This window comes from Molossus molossus, unplaced genomic scaffold (genome assembly GCF_014108415.1).
Source record: "Molossus molossus isolate mMolMol1 unplaced genomic scaffold, mMolMol1.p scaffold_m16_p_1, whole genome shotgun sequence".
NCBI classification, from domain to species: Eukaryota; Metazoa; Chordata; class Mammalia; order Chiroptera; family Molossidae; genus Molossus; species Molossus molossus.
In genome coordinates, this window is record NW_023425344.1 from 168,425,359 (window position 1) to 168,443,756 (window position 18,398).

The 18,398-nt window shown below is 45.2% G+C and overlaps 1 protein-coding gene across 1 annotated transcript; it reads right to left on the reverse strand.

The window, feature by feature from the left end:
- Positions 1-4,565: 4,565 nt before the first annotated feature.
- Positions 4,566-6,099, reverse strand: SSTR1 (somatostatin receptor 1). Its single transcript, XM_036241402.1, has one exon. It carries the CDS (start codon positions 5,751-5,753, stop codon positions 4,581-4,583), a length of 1,173 nt encoding a protein of 390 aa, XP_036097295.1. The 5' UTR covers positions 5,754-6,099; the 3' UTR covers positions 4,566-4,580.
- Positions 6,100-18,398: the final 12,299 nt, after the last annotated feature.

Here is an 18,398-nt window from a genome sequence, read left to right on the forward strand (position 1 = left end):
ATAATCCTTTTGGGGGTATTGTGTGAGAAGATAGCCTGAGAGAGTGTACTCTGGGAACCCAGAGGTCATCAGTAAGTAAGATAATAGTTCGTAGACGCTGAATTGATACATTTTAACTTAATTGATAAATCATGTGCTATTGCAGTCTCTCACCCTGAGGTGAGACTCATCAGCTTAGGACAGGAGAAGGCCTGTTTCTGAGTGCTAGGCAACACAAAAAGATTTGAAAATCAGGTGAGGCGGTAGGGATGGGGTTGCACAGAAATTTGCTAAGTCTGTTTTTTCCTGCTTCAGCACATCAAATGCTAAGACTGTTTTTCCTCTAGTGCAAAGGAGATGTGGGATGTGTGACATGTTTTTAATAAGTAAAGTTGACAAAGGTGAGGAAAGATGCAAAAGACCTATGCCAGAGTGACAGAAATAGATATCCGACAGAGGAGATTCTGAGGGTCATCAGTCTAGAGCTATCCTCCATCCCCTCTAGTCACTGAGCCAAGAGGCTCACCATGGGCTGCTGGCAGCAGGGTGAGGTCACTCCTTGGCAGAGGCTGGGGCAGGCCACCAGGCTGTATGGGGGCAGTGGAAGACCGAGAGGGCTGCAGCCCACAGGAGCTGTAATACAGCCCTCACCACGCTGAGAGGTCGGATCACAGGTTCCGGATTTCAACAAACTGCAGCCTGGAATCATCCAGGTGTACAAATGACCTGTTCCCAGAGAGCAGAGGGCAGAGAGGCCCGTTTCCCTAGGACTCCCATCCCCTCCTGCACTGGGATGCATAAAGCCCCTTCTGCTTCACTCTAAAGCCATTTTAGGGGTGAAAGAGGAAGAAGAGGCCAGCCAAGAGACTGTCTAAACTTTTAAAAATAAAATTTCGAAAAATTCTGAAAATGGCTGTTTAAATGATCAGCTCAATTGGATGTTTGAATATTTATTTAACCTTTTCTCCTAGCTAACTAGTTGGAAGGGGCTTGGAATAATATTCAGATTAGTTGAAACCAAAATAACAAAATGTTTATTCTGCATACCTAAGTTATGAGTTCAATTTGCCACCTTGCTATAGCTTTTAAAAATAATAAAAGACAAAGGCCCAGCTATCTTTATTCATATTGAGATAATGTATAGAACTACAAAGCCCAGAATTACAGGACATTTGAAGGTATTTGAGACATATCCCCCTCCCTGCCCTCCGCTGCCCCCACCTCCGGTTCTGGAATCACTGATATCTCCTGCTTGGAAAATACCCCTTTCCACTTACTTTGTTATGAAAATAAAACTGTTCTAGAAGGCGTTTAAGTCTGTTTTAAAACATACTCCTCTCATACCTTTTGTTGTTGTTGTTAATTCTCACCCCAGGATATTTTTTCCCATTGATTTTTAGTGAAGGGGGGGAGAGGCGGAGGAGAGAGGGAAAGAAAGAGAGAGAAACATGGATGTGAGAGTGGCACAGAGACACATTGATTAGTTGCCTCCTGCACTCGCCCCGATCATGGCCAGGGATCAAACCAGGTACATGCCCTTGACCAGGAGTCAAACAAACTCAAGACACTCTAATCACTGAGCCACGCTGGCCAGGGCTCCTCTAATACCTTCTTAAAAATTCTTCCAGGGATGGAAATGGCCCTTGAGCAAAGCATAAAATATGTCTTTCTTCTCTTATGTTGAAATCTGCTTTTTCTATTTCTTTTACCCATTGCCCTCTGTAACACCTTTAGGAAACCTCTCTTTTTATTCCTTTCATTATCTTTGTCTAGGATGTAAATCAGCAATACTTAGCTCCTACAACAAAGTCTGAGGCCATAAACGTGGGCTGAGGGGAGATTTAATCTGTGAGAGACTGAAATATCATCTAGTTAGTTTGGTGACAATAGGGAAGTATAGAGAGTGCAACCTGGTACACTGCTTCCTACTCATAGTGACTTCAAGTGTGTTTGTTTCCTCTCTCTCTCTAAACTAACAAACTTTTCTTAAAATAAAAATAAAAAAAAATCAAGGTGTAACCTCAATCTTGGTAAAAATGTCCAAAGGTAATTAAAATCTGTTTGCATAAAAATATAAAGCAGCCAAGCCAATGTGCATGTGGGTGTGCTTTTAGGTAATCATTGAAACAGTAAAATTCAAATGGCAAAGTCAGACAACTTGAAACAACATACTACATTTGTTTATTTAGTTACTAATACAATGGTAACAGATAAGGAGCACTGGATTTGTATCCTCTTAAGAGGTTAATGGTCAAGATTTTGATTTGTAAATTTCACTGTTCTTAACCATTAAAAATCTATTTTCCAAAGGAGTAATTATATATATTATTATTAAAAGACAGAACTAAACTTTTGGATTTAGAACCAAAAGCATGTTTGTTCATTAGTTTAAACTAAACACACAGGACATTTTAACTCCTGATTAATGCTTTCAGGAAAGCACAATGTTCTTGAAACACATATACAGAGACATCTTTTCCCACAGTGATTTCAACCATTGTGTATCATGTCAGTGATAGAACCTGAGAGCCCCAGATTTACTATCTCCGGATCGATCGTTGTAATACACTCTGGCTTGCTTAAGCAATCAACCAACAAACATGTATTTAGTGCCCACTATGTACAAACCAGCATACTAAAGCAATACGGGAAACACAAAGCAGTCAAATTATTGGTCGTTGCCCTGCTCAGGCTTCCAATGTAGTTTGTGAGATTAAACATTGACATAAATTATTTTCAATGTCTTTGAAAGAATAATGATGTGAACTACAGTGTATGTTCAAATCACCTATGCTACAAACTAGAGGAAGCAGGGACATAACCAGGAACAGCCTCAACATGGATTAAAGTCAGTCTGAATCAGATTTCTCAGTTCCACCTTTGAGTGCTGTTTGAATCTCCTTATCTGAATGTATTACAGCCAGCCTTACACCTGTCACTGTTAGTGGTTATATTTGGGAACTGTTTCATGAACTCATGACAGTGGGGCAAGATAAACATATATATATATAATATGTGAATATATGATATATATTCAAATCATATATATGGTGATGTTGAAAGCAAGGAGTACAAGACTTTCACTCTGTATAAGAAGAGGCTAACCCACATAATCATTTATTTATTATAAGACAAACGAGGCTACGTAAGAAAAGTATGAAAAAAAATCTCCAAACTTCACTGGATACAAGCAAAAATAGAAAGACTAGCCGGAAGGATAAGAAAAGTGGACCCAGCAAAGAGGAGAGATTTTGAGGGGGCCTTGGGGAAAGAGCCCCCCGCAACGCTCCATCCTCACCCTCAGTGTCCTGAAGAAAAAGCTCTGGGCTTGGCAAATAGAGAAAAGGAAAGCAGAGAAATTTTCAAACACCACAAATAAATAAATAATAAATAAATAAACATGTTAAACAAGAAAATAACTTATTAGGCACCGCTTGAAAGGGGGCAGCTCTCAGGGGCCTGACAGGCCCATTCTCTAGCCTGCAGGTGGCGGTGACGCCATCGGGATTGGCCAAGGCTCTGTAGGCAGCACCGAGCGAGGTCTTGGCCCCGGTGCCTGGTCTTCAAAATAAATCGGAGCAGGAAACTGAGTCAGTTTACTCTTAGATCTGCAGCTCCAGACGTTTGGGTGAGGGAGAAAACCAAGTTAGTGTAGTTGCAGCCACGTTCCTAGGTGCCCCTCCCACCCCCCCGGGGGAAAATGCTCCCTGCCCTCGGTGGTCTAAGGCAGACCAAGGCCCCGGGGTGCTGGTTTTTGAAAGTTAAAGCGCCGGTTGTGAGCAGGGCAGGAGGGGGTGGCTTCCATTATAACCCTTCTCCCTGCCCCCAACCTCGGAATCTAAAAACCCCTCGGTCTTTGTTCTCAGCTCCTTTTGGCTCCAAATGGGGGGTTTGGATGGGGACTGCGCAATGCCTGGCGTTCGAAGCGCGGGACCAATTTTACTAAGCACCTGGCTCCGCTCTGGGTGGAGTGGGAGTGAGTGGTGGAGGGGCTCGGAGAAGGGCGCATCTTCACCAGAGAGTGAGAAAAGACCAGCTGCCTAGTTCATCCTGAAGTCCGTCTTCCCTTCAAAGTAGGGCTGTGCAAAGGGGGAGCGGTGTTTCGAGACTCTGCTAGGAGCACCAGGCAGAATCTGGCAAGCCAAGGGGCGCGGCAGGGTGGGGCTGAGGGCCAGCCAGGGGGGCGCCGCCAGGGAAAACCGTGGCTCGTCTTAAACAAACAGAAATAATGCCTGGCGGGGCTGAGGGTGAGCTTAAGTTGGCGACGTTAAAAGGAGTTCGTGATCTGCACCCGAAAGACTGGGTGGAAAGAAGGATCGAAGTTACTGAGTGGGAAGCATAGAGGGTGCAGAAGAACAAGCGCAGTGTAGGAAGGCGGGAGAGTAGGAGACAGTGGAGAAGGGGGTCCGCAAGCCTTCCCAGTTTACAAGCAAAACACCCAGTTCCACCTTTGTCGCGCTCCTTTCCCTGCTCTCTTAACCCGAAGTTCGGAGCGCACAGCGTCCTATCCCCACTTTGCTCCACCGCACCCTGACCCCTGGAATACGTTCACCTCTAACACCTGACCTCCCTTTCTCCTCGTGCTCTCGAGTGGCCCCAGCTCAGAGAGTCGTGATGCGGGAGGTGCAGGTGCCATTACGGAAGACGCCACCGGACTCCAGGTTCTCCGGCTGAAAGTCCTCCACGCTGTAGGCGCGACTCTTGAGCGCGGTGGCGTAGTAATCTACCGGCTCCTCCGCGGCGTTGTCCATCCAGCTGAGGCACAGGATGCGCTGGAAAGAGCGCTTGAAGTTGTCCGAAAGGAAACCATAGAGGATGGGGTTGGCGCAGCTATTGGCATAGCCAAGGATGACCGACAGCTGGCTCACTGTGGCGTCGTCCTGCTCTGCGAACACATTTACCAGCTGCACTACATAGAAAGGCATCCAACAGATGACAAACACCATCACCACCATCATCACCATCAGGGTGATCTTACGCTCTGAGCGCTTGCGCTGCTGCCAGCCGGCTTTGAGAGCTACCATGCGCATTTTTGCGATGATGAGCACGTAGCACAGGCAGATGGCCCCGACGGGCAGCAGGAAGCCCATAAGAAATGTGTACAACACGAAACCCACCAGCCAGCGCTGGGCGGGCTCGGGCATGAGCATGTTGCAGGCCACCGTGCCGTCACTGTTGGCCGCCGTGCGTGAGAAGACCACGATGGGCAGAATAACGAGCAGCGATAGCACCCACACCCCCAAATTCACCACCTTGGCCACGGTGGGCCGGCGGTAGCGTGCTGCCTTGATGGGGTGCACCACGGCCACGTAGCGGTCCACGCTGAGCACAGTAAGACAGTAGATGCTGGTGAACATGTTGACTGCGTCCACACTGAGCACGAGGCGACAGAGCAGCGCGCCGAAGGGCCAGTGTCGAAGCAACGTGGAGGTGACTAAGAAGGGCACGCTGAGCATGAGCAGCTCATCAGCAATGGCCAGGTTGAGGATGTAGATATTGGTGGCCGTCTTCATCTTGGCGTAGCGCAGGATCACGTAGATGACCATGGAGTTCCCACACAGCCCCACCAGGCACACCACGGAGTAGATGAAAGAGATGAGGATGGCGCTGCCCTGGCCTTCGCTCAAGGTCCCATTCTGGGACGCATTTCTCCCGGTCTCCTCCATGCCGTCCGCAGCGCGGGCCCCGGGGCCCCTGCTGCCGCTGCCTTCGCCACAGCTGCACGGGCTGGGGCTAGGAGAGGAGGAAGAGGAGGCGGTGCCATTGGGGAACATCTCCGCTGATGAGGGTCGATGGGGCTGCTGGGGCTGGGGCGCTCTCCTGCGCCCCCGCCCCTTGCGCCCGCACTCGGCACCCGGGCTGCCAGCCGGTAGCTCACTGCCGCCGGGAGCCTGGGGGTAGCGGACAGCGGCTGCAGGGAGCTGGGCTCCGACTCGCGCCAGCGGGCCTCATCGCCCAACCGCTGCCTGCGCGCAGCCGCTTGCGGCTCCCGAGCGCCTGGCCACACGCGAGCATGGAGTGGGGAGGCCGGGAGACTGGAGCCCCGAGCCGCACAGCCATTAACTGGCGCGCTCTGGGCTGCTGAATGATTAATAGTCACCACCAGCGCGTCAGCAGCTACGAAAGGGAAGGGGTGGTGGTGGTGGTGTTGGAGAAAGAGGAAGGAGGACAATATAGGAGGCTATCACCCCTCGCCCATTTTTTATTTTTCCCAGTCCTATGCTCGGTTCAACCTGAGTAGTTGCTTCCGGGGCTCCCCTGCAGCACCCTTTACCCATGCTTCGGGGGGAGTTTCTCTGCCTTCCTAGAGGGTGGGTGGGAATCAAAGGTGTAGTTTCTGCCCCATCCCACTCGGCCCCTAGCCGAGGCAAAGACTGAAGCGGACCTCAGGCATAGATAGGTGTCTGGAGTTCATCTCAGTTACCCTCAGCTACTGCCCCGCCCCGAGGGACCCCTAACTCCACTCGGTCCAATCGTCCCGGGCCCTAAACCCCCACCTTCCGCCTCACTTGCCTGCTCCTCAGACCCGCTGCGGAAGCTCCCAGCCTTACTTACCTAGGGCGCGCTAGCGGAGATGGCCCGTGCAAAGTGCCTGTGCGGTCTGGTAGAGAGGTGACGTTTGTCATGCAGTCCAACTCCTTTCTTTGGGCGGGACCCCAACACAGGCGCCTACGCATATACTCTACGAGTCACGGAAATTGACCCTAAGTCGGCAGCCTTGGGAGGATGGACAACAACGATGCGTTAGGGGCTTCTGCGTTACATCACCGCAGGCAGCTCTTCGCCAGCGGGAGTGTTCAAGGCTCTGGGTAAACCATTATGAGTCTCTTATTAAAGCGTGTGGTACCCAGAGCCCCCTTCATCTCCCAAGGGAATATCGACTGCGGGAAGGAGGCGCCCGCTGGGAGCGCGGCAGTAGCCTGCGGCTCGCTCCAGAACGCGCCAGGCGCGGTATTGGAAATTCATCTTGGTGTTCACTGAAGAAGATAAGGCTTGGAAAGGCTCTGCTGTACTTTGTACCGGGGAGAGTTGGTGGACCCCGGGGGAGAAGAGTGTAAAGGCTTGGGCCAGCAGGGATGTCAGCTCCTCTAGACCCGCGAGGGGAGAGCCGTGCAGGTGACCAGACTTGTCCTCAACTCCAGGAATGGCAGGACGGCCTTCGAGTCTTTCCAATAAAATACTCGGATTTCTACCTTTTCTGAGACCCCCTGGACGTGAGACTAAGGCTCCAATGTACGTGCCTAAACCTTTAAGACACAAAAATCGATGCAGGCAAGTCTAAAGCTCACCCACCTCAGTTAGGAATTGAATTGATTCTGTGGGGAAGAAAAAGTTCAATTACCGTGATTTTTAACGACGCCTGGGACTTCCCACCATCCCTAGTCAAGGCTTCCTTTGGCTTTCCAATGGTTTCAGCACAAGGAAGAATCACACCATCGAGTTCCCCTATTTCTTTTCGAGGTCCCTCAAGTCTTTATATGAATCACGCAGGCTCCCAGAAAGACTGACCTGCAGCAACCTAGTGCTGGGCCTCTTTCAAGCCCGAGCTTTGTCTCCAGTTTCTTGTTCCTCCTCCCTCTCAGCCAGAGGACACGAAGTGGGTGAAAGTCTCAGCTTCCTCTCCCACCTGTGCAGTTTTCACTAAGGAGAGGCAAACTTCAACAGGAACTAAACTCCTCATAGAGGCTATTGGTACCACAGCCCAGAATACAGAAATGGGAAAAAAAAGTACAATTCCTATTGCCCCCCTTGCTTTATTAAGGTAAATCATTTGCATATGTGTTTTAGTTTTCAGAACTGGCAGGGGAAAGAATAGCTTTTGTAATGTGTTGGTTATAGCAATCAGTGATAAAATAAATGATGACAGACTCTCATAGGAATATATGCTTTGGACACTGAATTATCATCATCATTATTATTACTTGTTCATCGTTACCTGAGGATATTTTTCCATTCATTTCGTAGAGCGTGTGGAAGGGATGGAGGGAGGGGAGAGAGAGAGAGAGAGAAACATGATGTGAGAGAGACACACTGATTGGTCGGTTGCCTCCCACATGACCCTGACCATGGCCTGGGAAACCTGCAACACAGGCACGTGCCCTTTACCAGAATGGAACCCACTACACATTGAACCTGGTGGACTGGGGCAGATGTCATAAGAGATGAGCGAAAACCAGGCAGGGAGACACTGAATTATTAATGGTAAATGTGCTAGGAAGAAATTTGAAATTTCATAAGGCCCAACCTGTTTAACTCATTGCTTTATCTAAACAAATTACTTTATCTAAAATGGAATGTGGAATTGGTGGTTAGTTTTATTTTATTTATTTTTTAAAGAAATACAACACATATGGAGAAAAATAATGAATGTTTATTGGGTTTTAAAAAATGGCCTTTTTTTTCTCCCAGGAGAGCTTTTAAAAAAAAAAATTTTTTTTTTCTTTATGGATATTAAAGAGAGAGAGAGGAAGGGAGAGGGAGAGAAAGATAGAAACATTGATGAGAGAGAACATCGATTGGCCAACTCCTGCATGCCCCCCACAGAGGATCAGACCCACACCTGCCCCGACCAGGAGTCGAACCAGTGACCTGTTGGTGCATGGATTGACACTCAACCACTGAGCCACACCGGCTGGGCCCAGGAGAGTTTTTTTAATTAGCCAAGCCTTATAATGGTTTAGATGCCTTTTTGGCAATCACTGATTAGATACCTGGCTGTTCCTCAGGGGGCTGACATTTCAACAGTCATCATTTAGACACCTGGGTGTTAATCGTGGATGCTCTAGGGGAGTGGGTGATGAGAACCTGTAAAACACAGCTCTGTTGTTCAGAATCTCCTATGTTCACTTTGCAGAGCATCTTAGGAAAAGCTTTCCATTTAGTGGTAGCCTCATATATAAAAGAAGAAAATTTAACAGCTGACACAAACATGCTTTTTTGCTTCTGGAGTGGTTTCTATGATGAATAATTTATCCATAAAAAGAGACTGACAATGAGATACCACTTTACACCCACTAGGGTGCCTATAATTTTTTTTAGAAGAAAATAACAAATGTTGTCAAGCATGGGGAGAAATTGAAACCCTTATATGTTTCTGGTGGGAGTAAAAAAATGATGCAACAGCTTTAGAATGTTTGATGGTTCCTCAAAACTTAAACATAGAATTGTTATATGGCCCAGCAATTCCACTTATAGGTATTTACAAACCCCCCCCCCCCCCACCAACTGACAACAGATGTTTGAATAAAAACTTGCCCTTGGGCCCTGGCCGGTTTGGCTCAGTGGTTAGAGCGTCGGCCTGCGGTCCAGAGAGACCCGGGTTCGGTTCCCGCTCAGGGCACGTACATCAGCTTCAGTTTGTCCCCGGCCCTGGTTGGTCATGCAGGTGGCAGCCACTCGATGTGTACCTATTACGTCGATGTTTCTCTCTCTGAACAAAAAATGCAAAAATGTCCTCGGGTGAGGATAAAAAATAAAACAAAACAAAAAACAAAAAAAAACTTGCACTTGGATGTTCATCGCAACACTATTTATTTTATTTTATTTTTGTTACAGATGTTTCTCCTTTTTCCCCCATTGACACCCTCCTCCCAATCTCACCTCTCCCAGCATTATTGTCTATGTCCTTGTTTATGCATACATACGTATAAGTTCTGTGGTTTATCTCTTCCCCTCACATCTACTTCTTCTGAGGTTTGTCAGTCTGTACCCCATTTCCATGTCTCTGGGTCTATTTTGCTCCTCAGCTTGTTTTGTTCATTATATTCCACAAATAAGTGAGATCATGTGATACTTGTCTTTCTCTGACTGGTTTATTTCGCTTAGCATAATACTCTCCAGGTCCCTCAATGTCGTCTCAAAGGATAAGAGATCTTTCTTTCTCTTTTTTTTATATCCTCACCCAAGGACACTTTTCCACTTTTTGCTCAGGTAGAGTGGGAGGGAGAGAGAGAAACAGAGAGAGGAAGAGAGAAACATCGACGTGAAAGGGACACATGGAGTGGCTGCCACCCGCATGACCAACCAGGGCCGGGGACAAACTGCAACCGAGGTACATGCCCTTAGCGGGAACTGAACCCAGGTCTCTCAGGACCGCAGGCCGACGCTCTAACCGCTGAGCCAAACCGGCCAGGGCGAGATCTTTCTTTCTTATGGCTGCATAGTATTCCATTAGTGTATATGTACCACAGCTTTTTTATCCACTCTTGGGCTGTTTTCAGATCTTAGCAATTGTAAATAGTGCCATAGCAGCACTATTTACAAAAGCCAAAAAGCCAAATAGCCCAAATATCCATCAACTGATAAGTTAAACAGAATATAATATATCCTCACAATACATTATTCATTTATAAAAAGGAATGACGTACCAATGCATGCCACAACATAGGTGAACCTTGAAAACATTTGCAAAATGAAAGATGACAGAACACATATATTGCATGATCCCATTTATATTAAATGTCCAGAACAGGCAAATCCCTAGAGACAAAGCAGATTAGAGGTTGGCAGGGTTCAAAGGGGAGAGTTAATGGGGAATGACTGCCTAATGGAGATGGGATTTCTCTGAGGGGTGATGAAAATGTTCTGAATAAGACAATGGTGGTGATTACACAATATGATGCATGTACTAAAAGCCACTGAATTGTACACTTTAAAAATGGTTAAAATTATGAATTTTGTGTCATGTGAATTGTACTTCAATAAAGAGAGAGAGATTGAGATGGATGTAAGACTTGCAGTGTTATGAACTCTTTCAATGATGTATTTCTTAACATTGTATCTGTGAACTAATCCATGAACAAACAAAAACAATCAAACAAAAGGCAGCAATTCTGGGCTAAACAACATGTGACTGGACTTGCAACTGTCTTTATAATATGTTAAAAGCAAGAGCCCAGGTAGGAATCTGCCTTCCTTTTACACCTCAATTTGATGTAAACATTTCCTGATGAAATAGGAACAGTAATGTTGTGTGGAAGGACATGGCCTATGAGAAGTCAGGACTCCACATCTTCATGTCTTGTTTAAAAACTTTTTAAAAATTTATATATCTAAAGTATCTAAAGACTTGAAAAGCTCAGTATAAGCTTGTTTTCTCCATGACAATTATGAGTCCTGCAGTCCTCCCTTCTCTAGTTACTGTATTTCCTATCCTGCTGTGATGGGAATATTTGGAGATACCAGAGAGGAAAGAAGATGACTTTCAAGAGGGAGAATAAAAGGTCCTAAATCAAGAAGTTGCAGATACTTAGGCAGACTGATTTTCTTCCCCAATCTCAATTCTCTCCTACAAGCTACACTCCCGTGCTATCATGTACCAGGTGCACACTTTGATTACACTATTTACCATACTGTGTTGTGATTATTTTTGGTGTGCTTATCTGTCCTTCCTTCTAAGCCTGTAAATTGGTTAAGAATATATATGCTATCAGTACAGTCCCAGCTCCTAGCATAGCACCTGGAAAATTGCCCAACACCTCTCTGTTTTATGTTTCCAAGGAATTCCATGAATAGTATCTTCTTCCTTTTTTTTTTCTTTTTCTCTAACATGTAACAGGTAGATGCAAGGAAATCAACTTTGGACCTCTTGCAAGAAAAGCTTTTAATATCTGTATAATATCATCATCTGTAATAATATCTTATGCAGTTGAATCATTCTGAGTAATTTCAATTTGCATGTCCTATATCAACAATTTTCATGCTGAGGACTCATTCATTGATAATTCTTGGTCTTAAATTTTCTAGTGAAGAAAGGGCTCTGGAAAGTGGTAGTATATACTTTAGTAGCTAATGATGGTTTAATGGTATCATGCAGTGTGAATGCCATTAATACGTGGGAGATTGTTTCTTTTTAATTGCAGCCCGAGTCTTCGTTGGTTTGGTGGAATAGTAATTATCCAGAGCTCAAACTCCAAATCTGTCAAAATCATTATTAATGTGGTTTTTCCAATTGGAGCCTATGGTGATCCTCAAATGAGCTCCTCTAATCCACGCCAGTGGTAAAGGACTGGCTGCTGCCAGGGATTAAAGGGAGCGTCTCCTAGCACATAGTCTGCATAGCATCATCAGAGTGGTGTTTACAAACACCTATCTGGGTAAATGGGCTATGAGGGGTGAGCACCACTCAGCAACATGGCCCATAGCAGAGGTATGTGTCACTTAAGGACCATCTGCCACAAGCAGTTAGCATGATGACAGTCTAATAAGAAAGTTACCAGAGTGCTAAAGTGGCTATAGGGCTGAGAAACAATCCTGGATTTCATTTCCCAGGGATACCATCACTTCACAGCAGCCTGTGGGTGAATTCATCATCAATTTCAGCAAACTCATCCTGGCTGCTGATTTTTTTTTATTGCCTCTTCTGTGAAACAGCACGAGAGTCTTTTTGTGCTTTTATAAAAGATACACAGTGTGACAACTCATTTTTCCCAGGTGGATTCTTTACTCCTAAATAATATTCCTAAGAACAAGAATTCAACAATACAGGAAAGTAAAGTATTCATTATTGGGAATGGATAAATAAAAGTACAAGAAAAGCAGCCACACGTTACCTATGTTATTTTGAATAGTCCTTATCGGTAAAACATTTTTCTGTAAAATAGTCGGTTAGTCAAGGATTTCAAGATCAATTGCATTAGTTTCAAACAATTTTACCAAAACACTTGGGGGAGGGGGAGGGCATTTTTCTTTTTTTAGCAGAAACAACAAAAAATGCTTTCAAAGTCACAAAACCACATTGTTGTTTCTTTTTAATTGATGTGTGATTTTGAGCAGAGAACACGTGCAACAAATCACCCATTCTTTCAAGAAAGGGCTGTTCCTTTGGAGTGGGCTCTGTCTGTCAGTCAGCTTCACCAGCTGAGGAACAGCCCAAAGTGAGCAAAGGGCTGGGTATGGGAAACAAAGCCGGTTTTGTAGATGAAAGAAAACTATGTAACTTATTTATTTATTTATTTATTTATTTATTTATTTATTTATTTATTTATTTTAATTTATTTTTGTTACAGATGTTTCTCACATCTTTATTTTATAAATATAAAAATTTAAATTCTTTTTATTAATTTATTTTTGTTACAGATGTTACTCCTTTTTTCCCCATTGCCACCTCCTCCCCATCCCCCACCCTGTCCCCAGCTTTGTTGTCCATGTCCATTGGTTATGCATACATGCATATAAGTTCTGTGGTTTATCTCTTCCCTCCCCCACCTCCCACCCCCTCTTCTGAGGGTTGTCAGTCTGTACCCTACTTCCACATCTCTGGGTCTACTCTTCTCCTCAGACTGTTATGGTCATTATATTCCACAAATAAGTGAGATCATGTGATATTTGTCTTTCTCTTCTTGGCTTGTTTCACTTAGGATAATACTCTTGAGGTCCCTCCATGTTGTCTCAAAGGATAAGAGATTTTTCTTTCTTACAGCTGCATAGTACTCCATTGTGTATATATACCACAGCTATTTTTATTTTTTATTTGTTTAATTAATTTGTTTTTGTTTCAGATGTTTCTCCTTTTTCCCCCATTGACACCCTCAATCCTATCCCCCCCGCCCCAACCCTAGCTTTGTTGTCTATGTCCATTGGTCATGCATACAGGCATATAAATTCTGTGGTTTATCTCTTTCCTCCCCAAACCCCCTCCTCTGAGGCTTGTCAGTCTGTACCCTACCACTATGTCTCAGGGTCTCATCAGTTTGTTTAGTTCATTATATTCCACAAATAAATGAGATCATGTGATTTTTGTCTTTCTCTGCTTGGCTTATTTCACTTAGCATAATACTCTCCAGGTCCTTCCATGCCATCTCAAAGGATAAGAGATCTTTCTTTCTTACAGCTGCATAGTATTCCATTGTGTACATGTACCACAGCTTTTTAATCCACTCCTCTACTGATGGACACTTGGATTATTTCCAGATCTTAGCTACCATCCCTTCACTTTCAACTTATGTGAGACTTTGGTTGTGAGGTGGGTCTCTTACAAACAACATATATATGAGTCATGCTTCTTATCCAATCAGCTAATCTGTGTCTTTTTATCAGAGCATTTAATCCATTTACATTTTTGTTTAGTGTGGTTATATTTTCTATCTTGTTTTTTTTTCCTACTAATTTTTTTCCTACTAAGCAGTCCTTTTAACATTTCTTGCAGTCCTAATTTGGTGCTAATATATTCCCTTAGCCTTTTTTTTGGTCTGGGAAGCTCTTTCTTTGACCTTCTATTTTGAATGATAGCCTTGCTGGAGATAGTGGTCTCTGATTCAGATCTTTGTTTTTTATGACCTTGATTAATGTAGGCCATTCCCTTCTGACCTGTAGTGTTTCTGTTGAGAAGTCAGATGATAGCCTTACAGGGGTTCTTTTGTAGGTAACCTGTTGCTTATCTCTTGCTGCCTTTAAGATTCTCTTTTTGTCTTTAATTTTTGGCATTTTAATTACTATGTGTCTTGGTGTGGGCCTGTTTGAGTTCTTCTTACTGGTGCCTCTCTGTACTTCTTGATCTTGAATGCCTTCTTCCTTTACCAAATTAGGGAAGTTTTCTGTCACTATTTCTTTGAATATATTCTCTAACCCTTGCTCATTTTATGCTTCTTCGGGGACTACTATGATGCAAATATTATTACGTTTTCAGTTGTCCCACAGTTCTCTTAAGCTGTCTTCCTGTTTTTTAATTGTTTTTCCTTTTGTTTTTTTGATTGGTTGATTTTTTTCTACCCTGTCTTCTAATTCACTGATCTGGTCCTCAGCTTTGTAATAACTGCATTCTGACCCTCAGTTACTGCATATACACATCCTGGAAGACTCTTTCTTGTAAACAAAAGGGGCTTGAGAAATCCAAAGTAAACTATAAAGATAAGGGGTTAATGATGGCTTTGGGAAACCATGAAAAAAAGGAGATTAATGGTTGCCCTGACCTCTAACAAGCTCCTCTCTCCCCCTTCTCTGTATCAGCCCCCCTTAACCGTGCCAAAAGTGGCGCCAAGAGAATGTAGTTTTTTTTCTGTAGTTTGTCCTTTAAAAGCAGGCAACAAAGAAGGCAAGTTGCTGGGATTTGGGAGATCCCCCCAGCCTGCCGGTGTAATAAACTACTCCTTTACAATTTGGCTGTGTGTCTCTGGTTATCTCGCTGACACCTTACAACATTTGGAAGCTCCAGCGAGATCCCTGGTGCTTTATGACACCAGGAGACAGATGCCTAGGATGAGCGGCCTCTCCTGGTCTGGCCACCGGATACCTGTAGTTCTTTAGGGGGGGGTACCCCCTGAGATCCGGGCCCCAAAGATCCTACTTAGGTTTCCGAGGAGCTGCTGGGAGATGCCAAAACATCCCCAAAAGATAAAAGGAGACCTGGTAAAGCCTCCGGAGGTAGGTATTTCTGGGTGAACGGTCTTTCTGGGTGACCGGTCTTTCTGGGAGAGAGTGAGAGGGCTGGACCCAGCGTACCTCTCCTCTCTGGGACCCCCCTAAGACGTTAGGTCGGGTTCATTATGTTCCCACTGGATGAGGCATTTTCCTTGGCCTGCCGCTGGGGCGGATGGGGAGTCTGATCACCTCCCAGGAACTTCTGGTGTGTGAATGTGATTGTGTGGATGCAATTGTGTATGAGTGATTGTGCTCCACAACACTTGTTATGGAGCTTGTATAAGTCCTTACCTGTGGTCCCATGATGACCTCTTAAAAGCTAAGGGCAGTATCAGATTCTTGGGTACATTCTGGTCTCCACCTGCGAACGTGATCCATGCCCGGGGGGTTATGCCGGCCTGTCGATGCCAAGAGGCGTCTAAATCTCCGAGAGGGAAACGGCCAGGTGGATGAAGCAAAAAGTTACTATCTTGTGTGTTTTCTTTTGTCTCTGTTCCTTATAGGTGGTCCATGTGCTTATTCTGTCGCTTCAGCCTGTTTGTCCATTGTCTCCTCGAGGATATACATTGGTGCCGGCCAGTCTCACTAGAGGTTGAGGATATTTTATCCTGGCTCACAGACCTTTTACTACAAGGAAGCCTACAGCTCTTTAGCCCTTGGGAATTCTCAGTTTTCTCTTTTTTCCTGTTTAATCTGAAGCCTGATTGCGGCTAAAACTTACCTACTTAGGGAGGATGGGAACCCCCTCAGTTGCCTCTTACAGTATTTCAGGAAAGCTTTTGGAGACAAATATGGGTATGGGATTAAATTCTCAAAAGGTAAATTATGCACTCTGTAAATTAGAGTGGCCCACTTTTGGGGTAGGATGGCCCAGTACAGGCTCCTTTGACCCAGAGTTAGTGCAGGCAATTTGGAATCAGGTCACGGGAGCTTGGACACCCAGACCATTCCCCTATCTTGATCAATGGCTTGATTTAATGAGACATCTACCCCCATAGTTAAAGAGTCAGCCACTCCAGACCAGGGCACAAATACTGGTAATGGGCCCCAAGAGAAACATGGAAAAAAAATAGGAAAATGCCTGCGAAGCAGAGAGATAGCGAAAGGCTTGAACAGGATTCCGGCACAAACATTCACTCTTTGGTCTCTAATTAGAGATTGCCTTGATCCAGTGCAGGAGGCTAATAAGGTAGGGAATCAGGGCCCATAGAAAAGGATCACCCTAGAAAGGGAAACGTGAGGAAGGGTTAAGATGGCAGGCCAGGTCCCGATTAGGGATAGAAAAGACAAGGGCTAAGTCAGGTGTAGAGGAACAAAATAAAAAGCCGTCCTTAATTTAAGAAAATGACAGGGCTAGGGCTCCTTCCAACTGAGCTCTCCAGAGCCCAGAATAATACAAGACAATAGGGGACAAACTAGTTAGTTTCCTTGTGGATACTGGTGCAGCAGACTCAGCCTTGACCGAGCCAATGGGGCCCTAACCTACCCCTAGACTTCAAAGAGGACTACAGACCTTGGGAAAAATACTGTGACTCGTTTGTTTCTGGTCCTGCCAGAGTGCCCATTCTCCCTACTCGGACATGATTTCCTCCAGAGATTATTCAATGCTGGCCACTGCCACTCCAGGCCAGCCCCCACGTCAAGTTCCACAAGACGTTGGCCATCTATCCTGCCAGACTTCCTCCAGATAATGACCCGGAGAAATCTCTACAGGACTGCCTAGAGGAAATCAACATAGTGCAGACAGCCTGCCCAGACCTCGGCATATTTTGTTGTATTACTTTGAACTCGTGAATGTATTGTTTTATTGTGCTTTCCAGTAATTCTGTGTAGGCGGTTCTTTTCTTCTTTAGGGCACATCAAAGCGTTGTGAAGGGACCAGCCATCTCTGACAGTAGCAGGATCTACCTTGTATTGATATCCCACTGCCATCTCATCAGATGAGGTATTGTTCATGGACGGGAGCAGCTATGTCCAGAAAGAAATCAGGTATGCTGGGGCAGCAATAATAACTCTGGACTGTGTCGTCTGGTCACAGTCATTAAGTAAGGGAACTTCAGTCCAATGGGTTGAACTCAGAGCCCTAATCCAGGCTCTCTGATGAGGCAAGGGAGATCTGCTGCGGATCAGAGCAGCCCTAAAACCAGTGGGGACCCACCAGATGCACTAGGTCAGGAAATGACCTAGCCAAGCAGATACAAGTCATAAAGGAAATGAATGGATAATAGACATGTCTGATGGAAGGTTGTTAGTCCCAGAGGCTCTAGGTCGGACTGTAGTCAACCAGCTGCACCAGACTACCCACTTAGATTACACCAAGCTTACTGAATTCCCCCAGCCCACTGGTGTAATAAAGTGCTTCTTTACAATTCAACTGTGCATCTCTGGTTATCTCGCTGACACCTTACAACAGCTTCCTCTACTCTGCTGTTTAGTCCTTCCAATGTGTTCTTTATTTCTGCTATGTCATTCTTCATTTCCACTTGGTTGGTTTTCGATGCTTCTATATCTTTACTCATGGTGTTGAGGTCCTTACTCTTGCTGTGGAGTTTCCTCAAGATCATGGCTCTGAATTGTACCTCTGATACCTTGCTTAACTGCATTTCATTGATCTCATCTTCGATAGAGGTCTCTTGTTCTTTCATTTGGGATTTGTTTCTTTGTTTCATCATTTTGGCTATCTCAGTGTGTTTTGGAGCCTGCCAAATTTTTTCTGTGGGTGTTGGTGTTCTGCTGTTTGTGGCTTCCTCTACTGGATTTGGATGAGCGTGGGAGGACCCATGATAAACACCACTGTCAAGTCTTACTTTCCTGGGTGGATTTGCAAGCTCAGGAACAGTTCAGTTATTCTCCACCTTTTTGCTTGGAGGCTATAAATCTCGGTTACTTGAAGAGCCTTGGGTTCTCAGTTGAATGAAAACTCCCTCAGGTCTGGCCAGTGTTACTCAGTGGTGGAGCATTGACTCATGCACCGAAAGGTTGCCAGTTTAATTCCTGGCCAGGACACATGCCCAGGTTGTGGGCCCAATCCCCAGTTGGGGCCATGCAGGAGGTGGCCAATC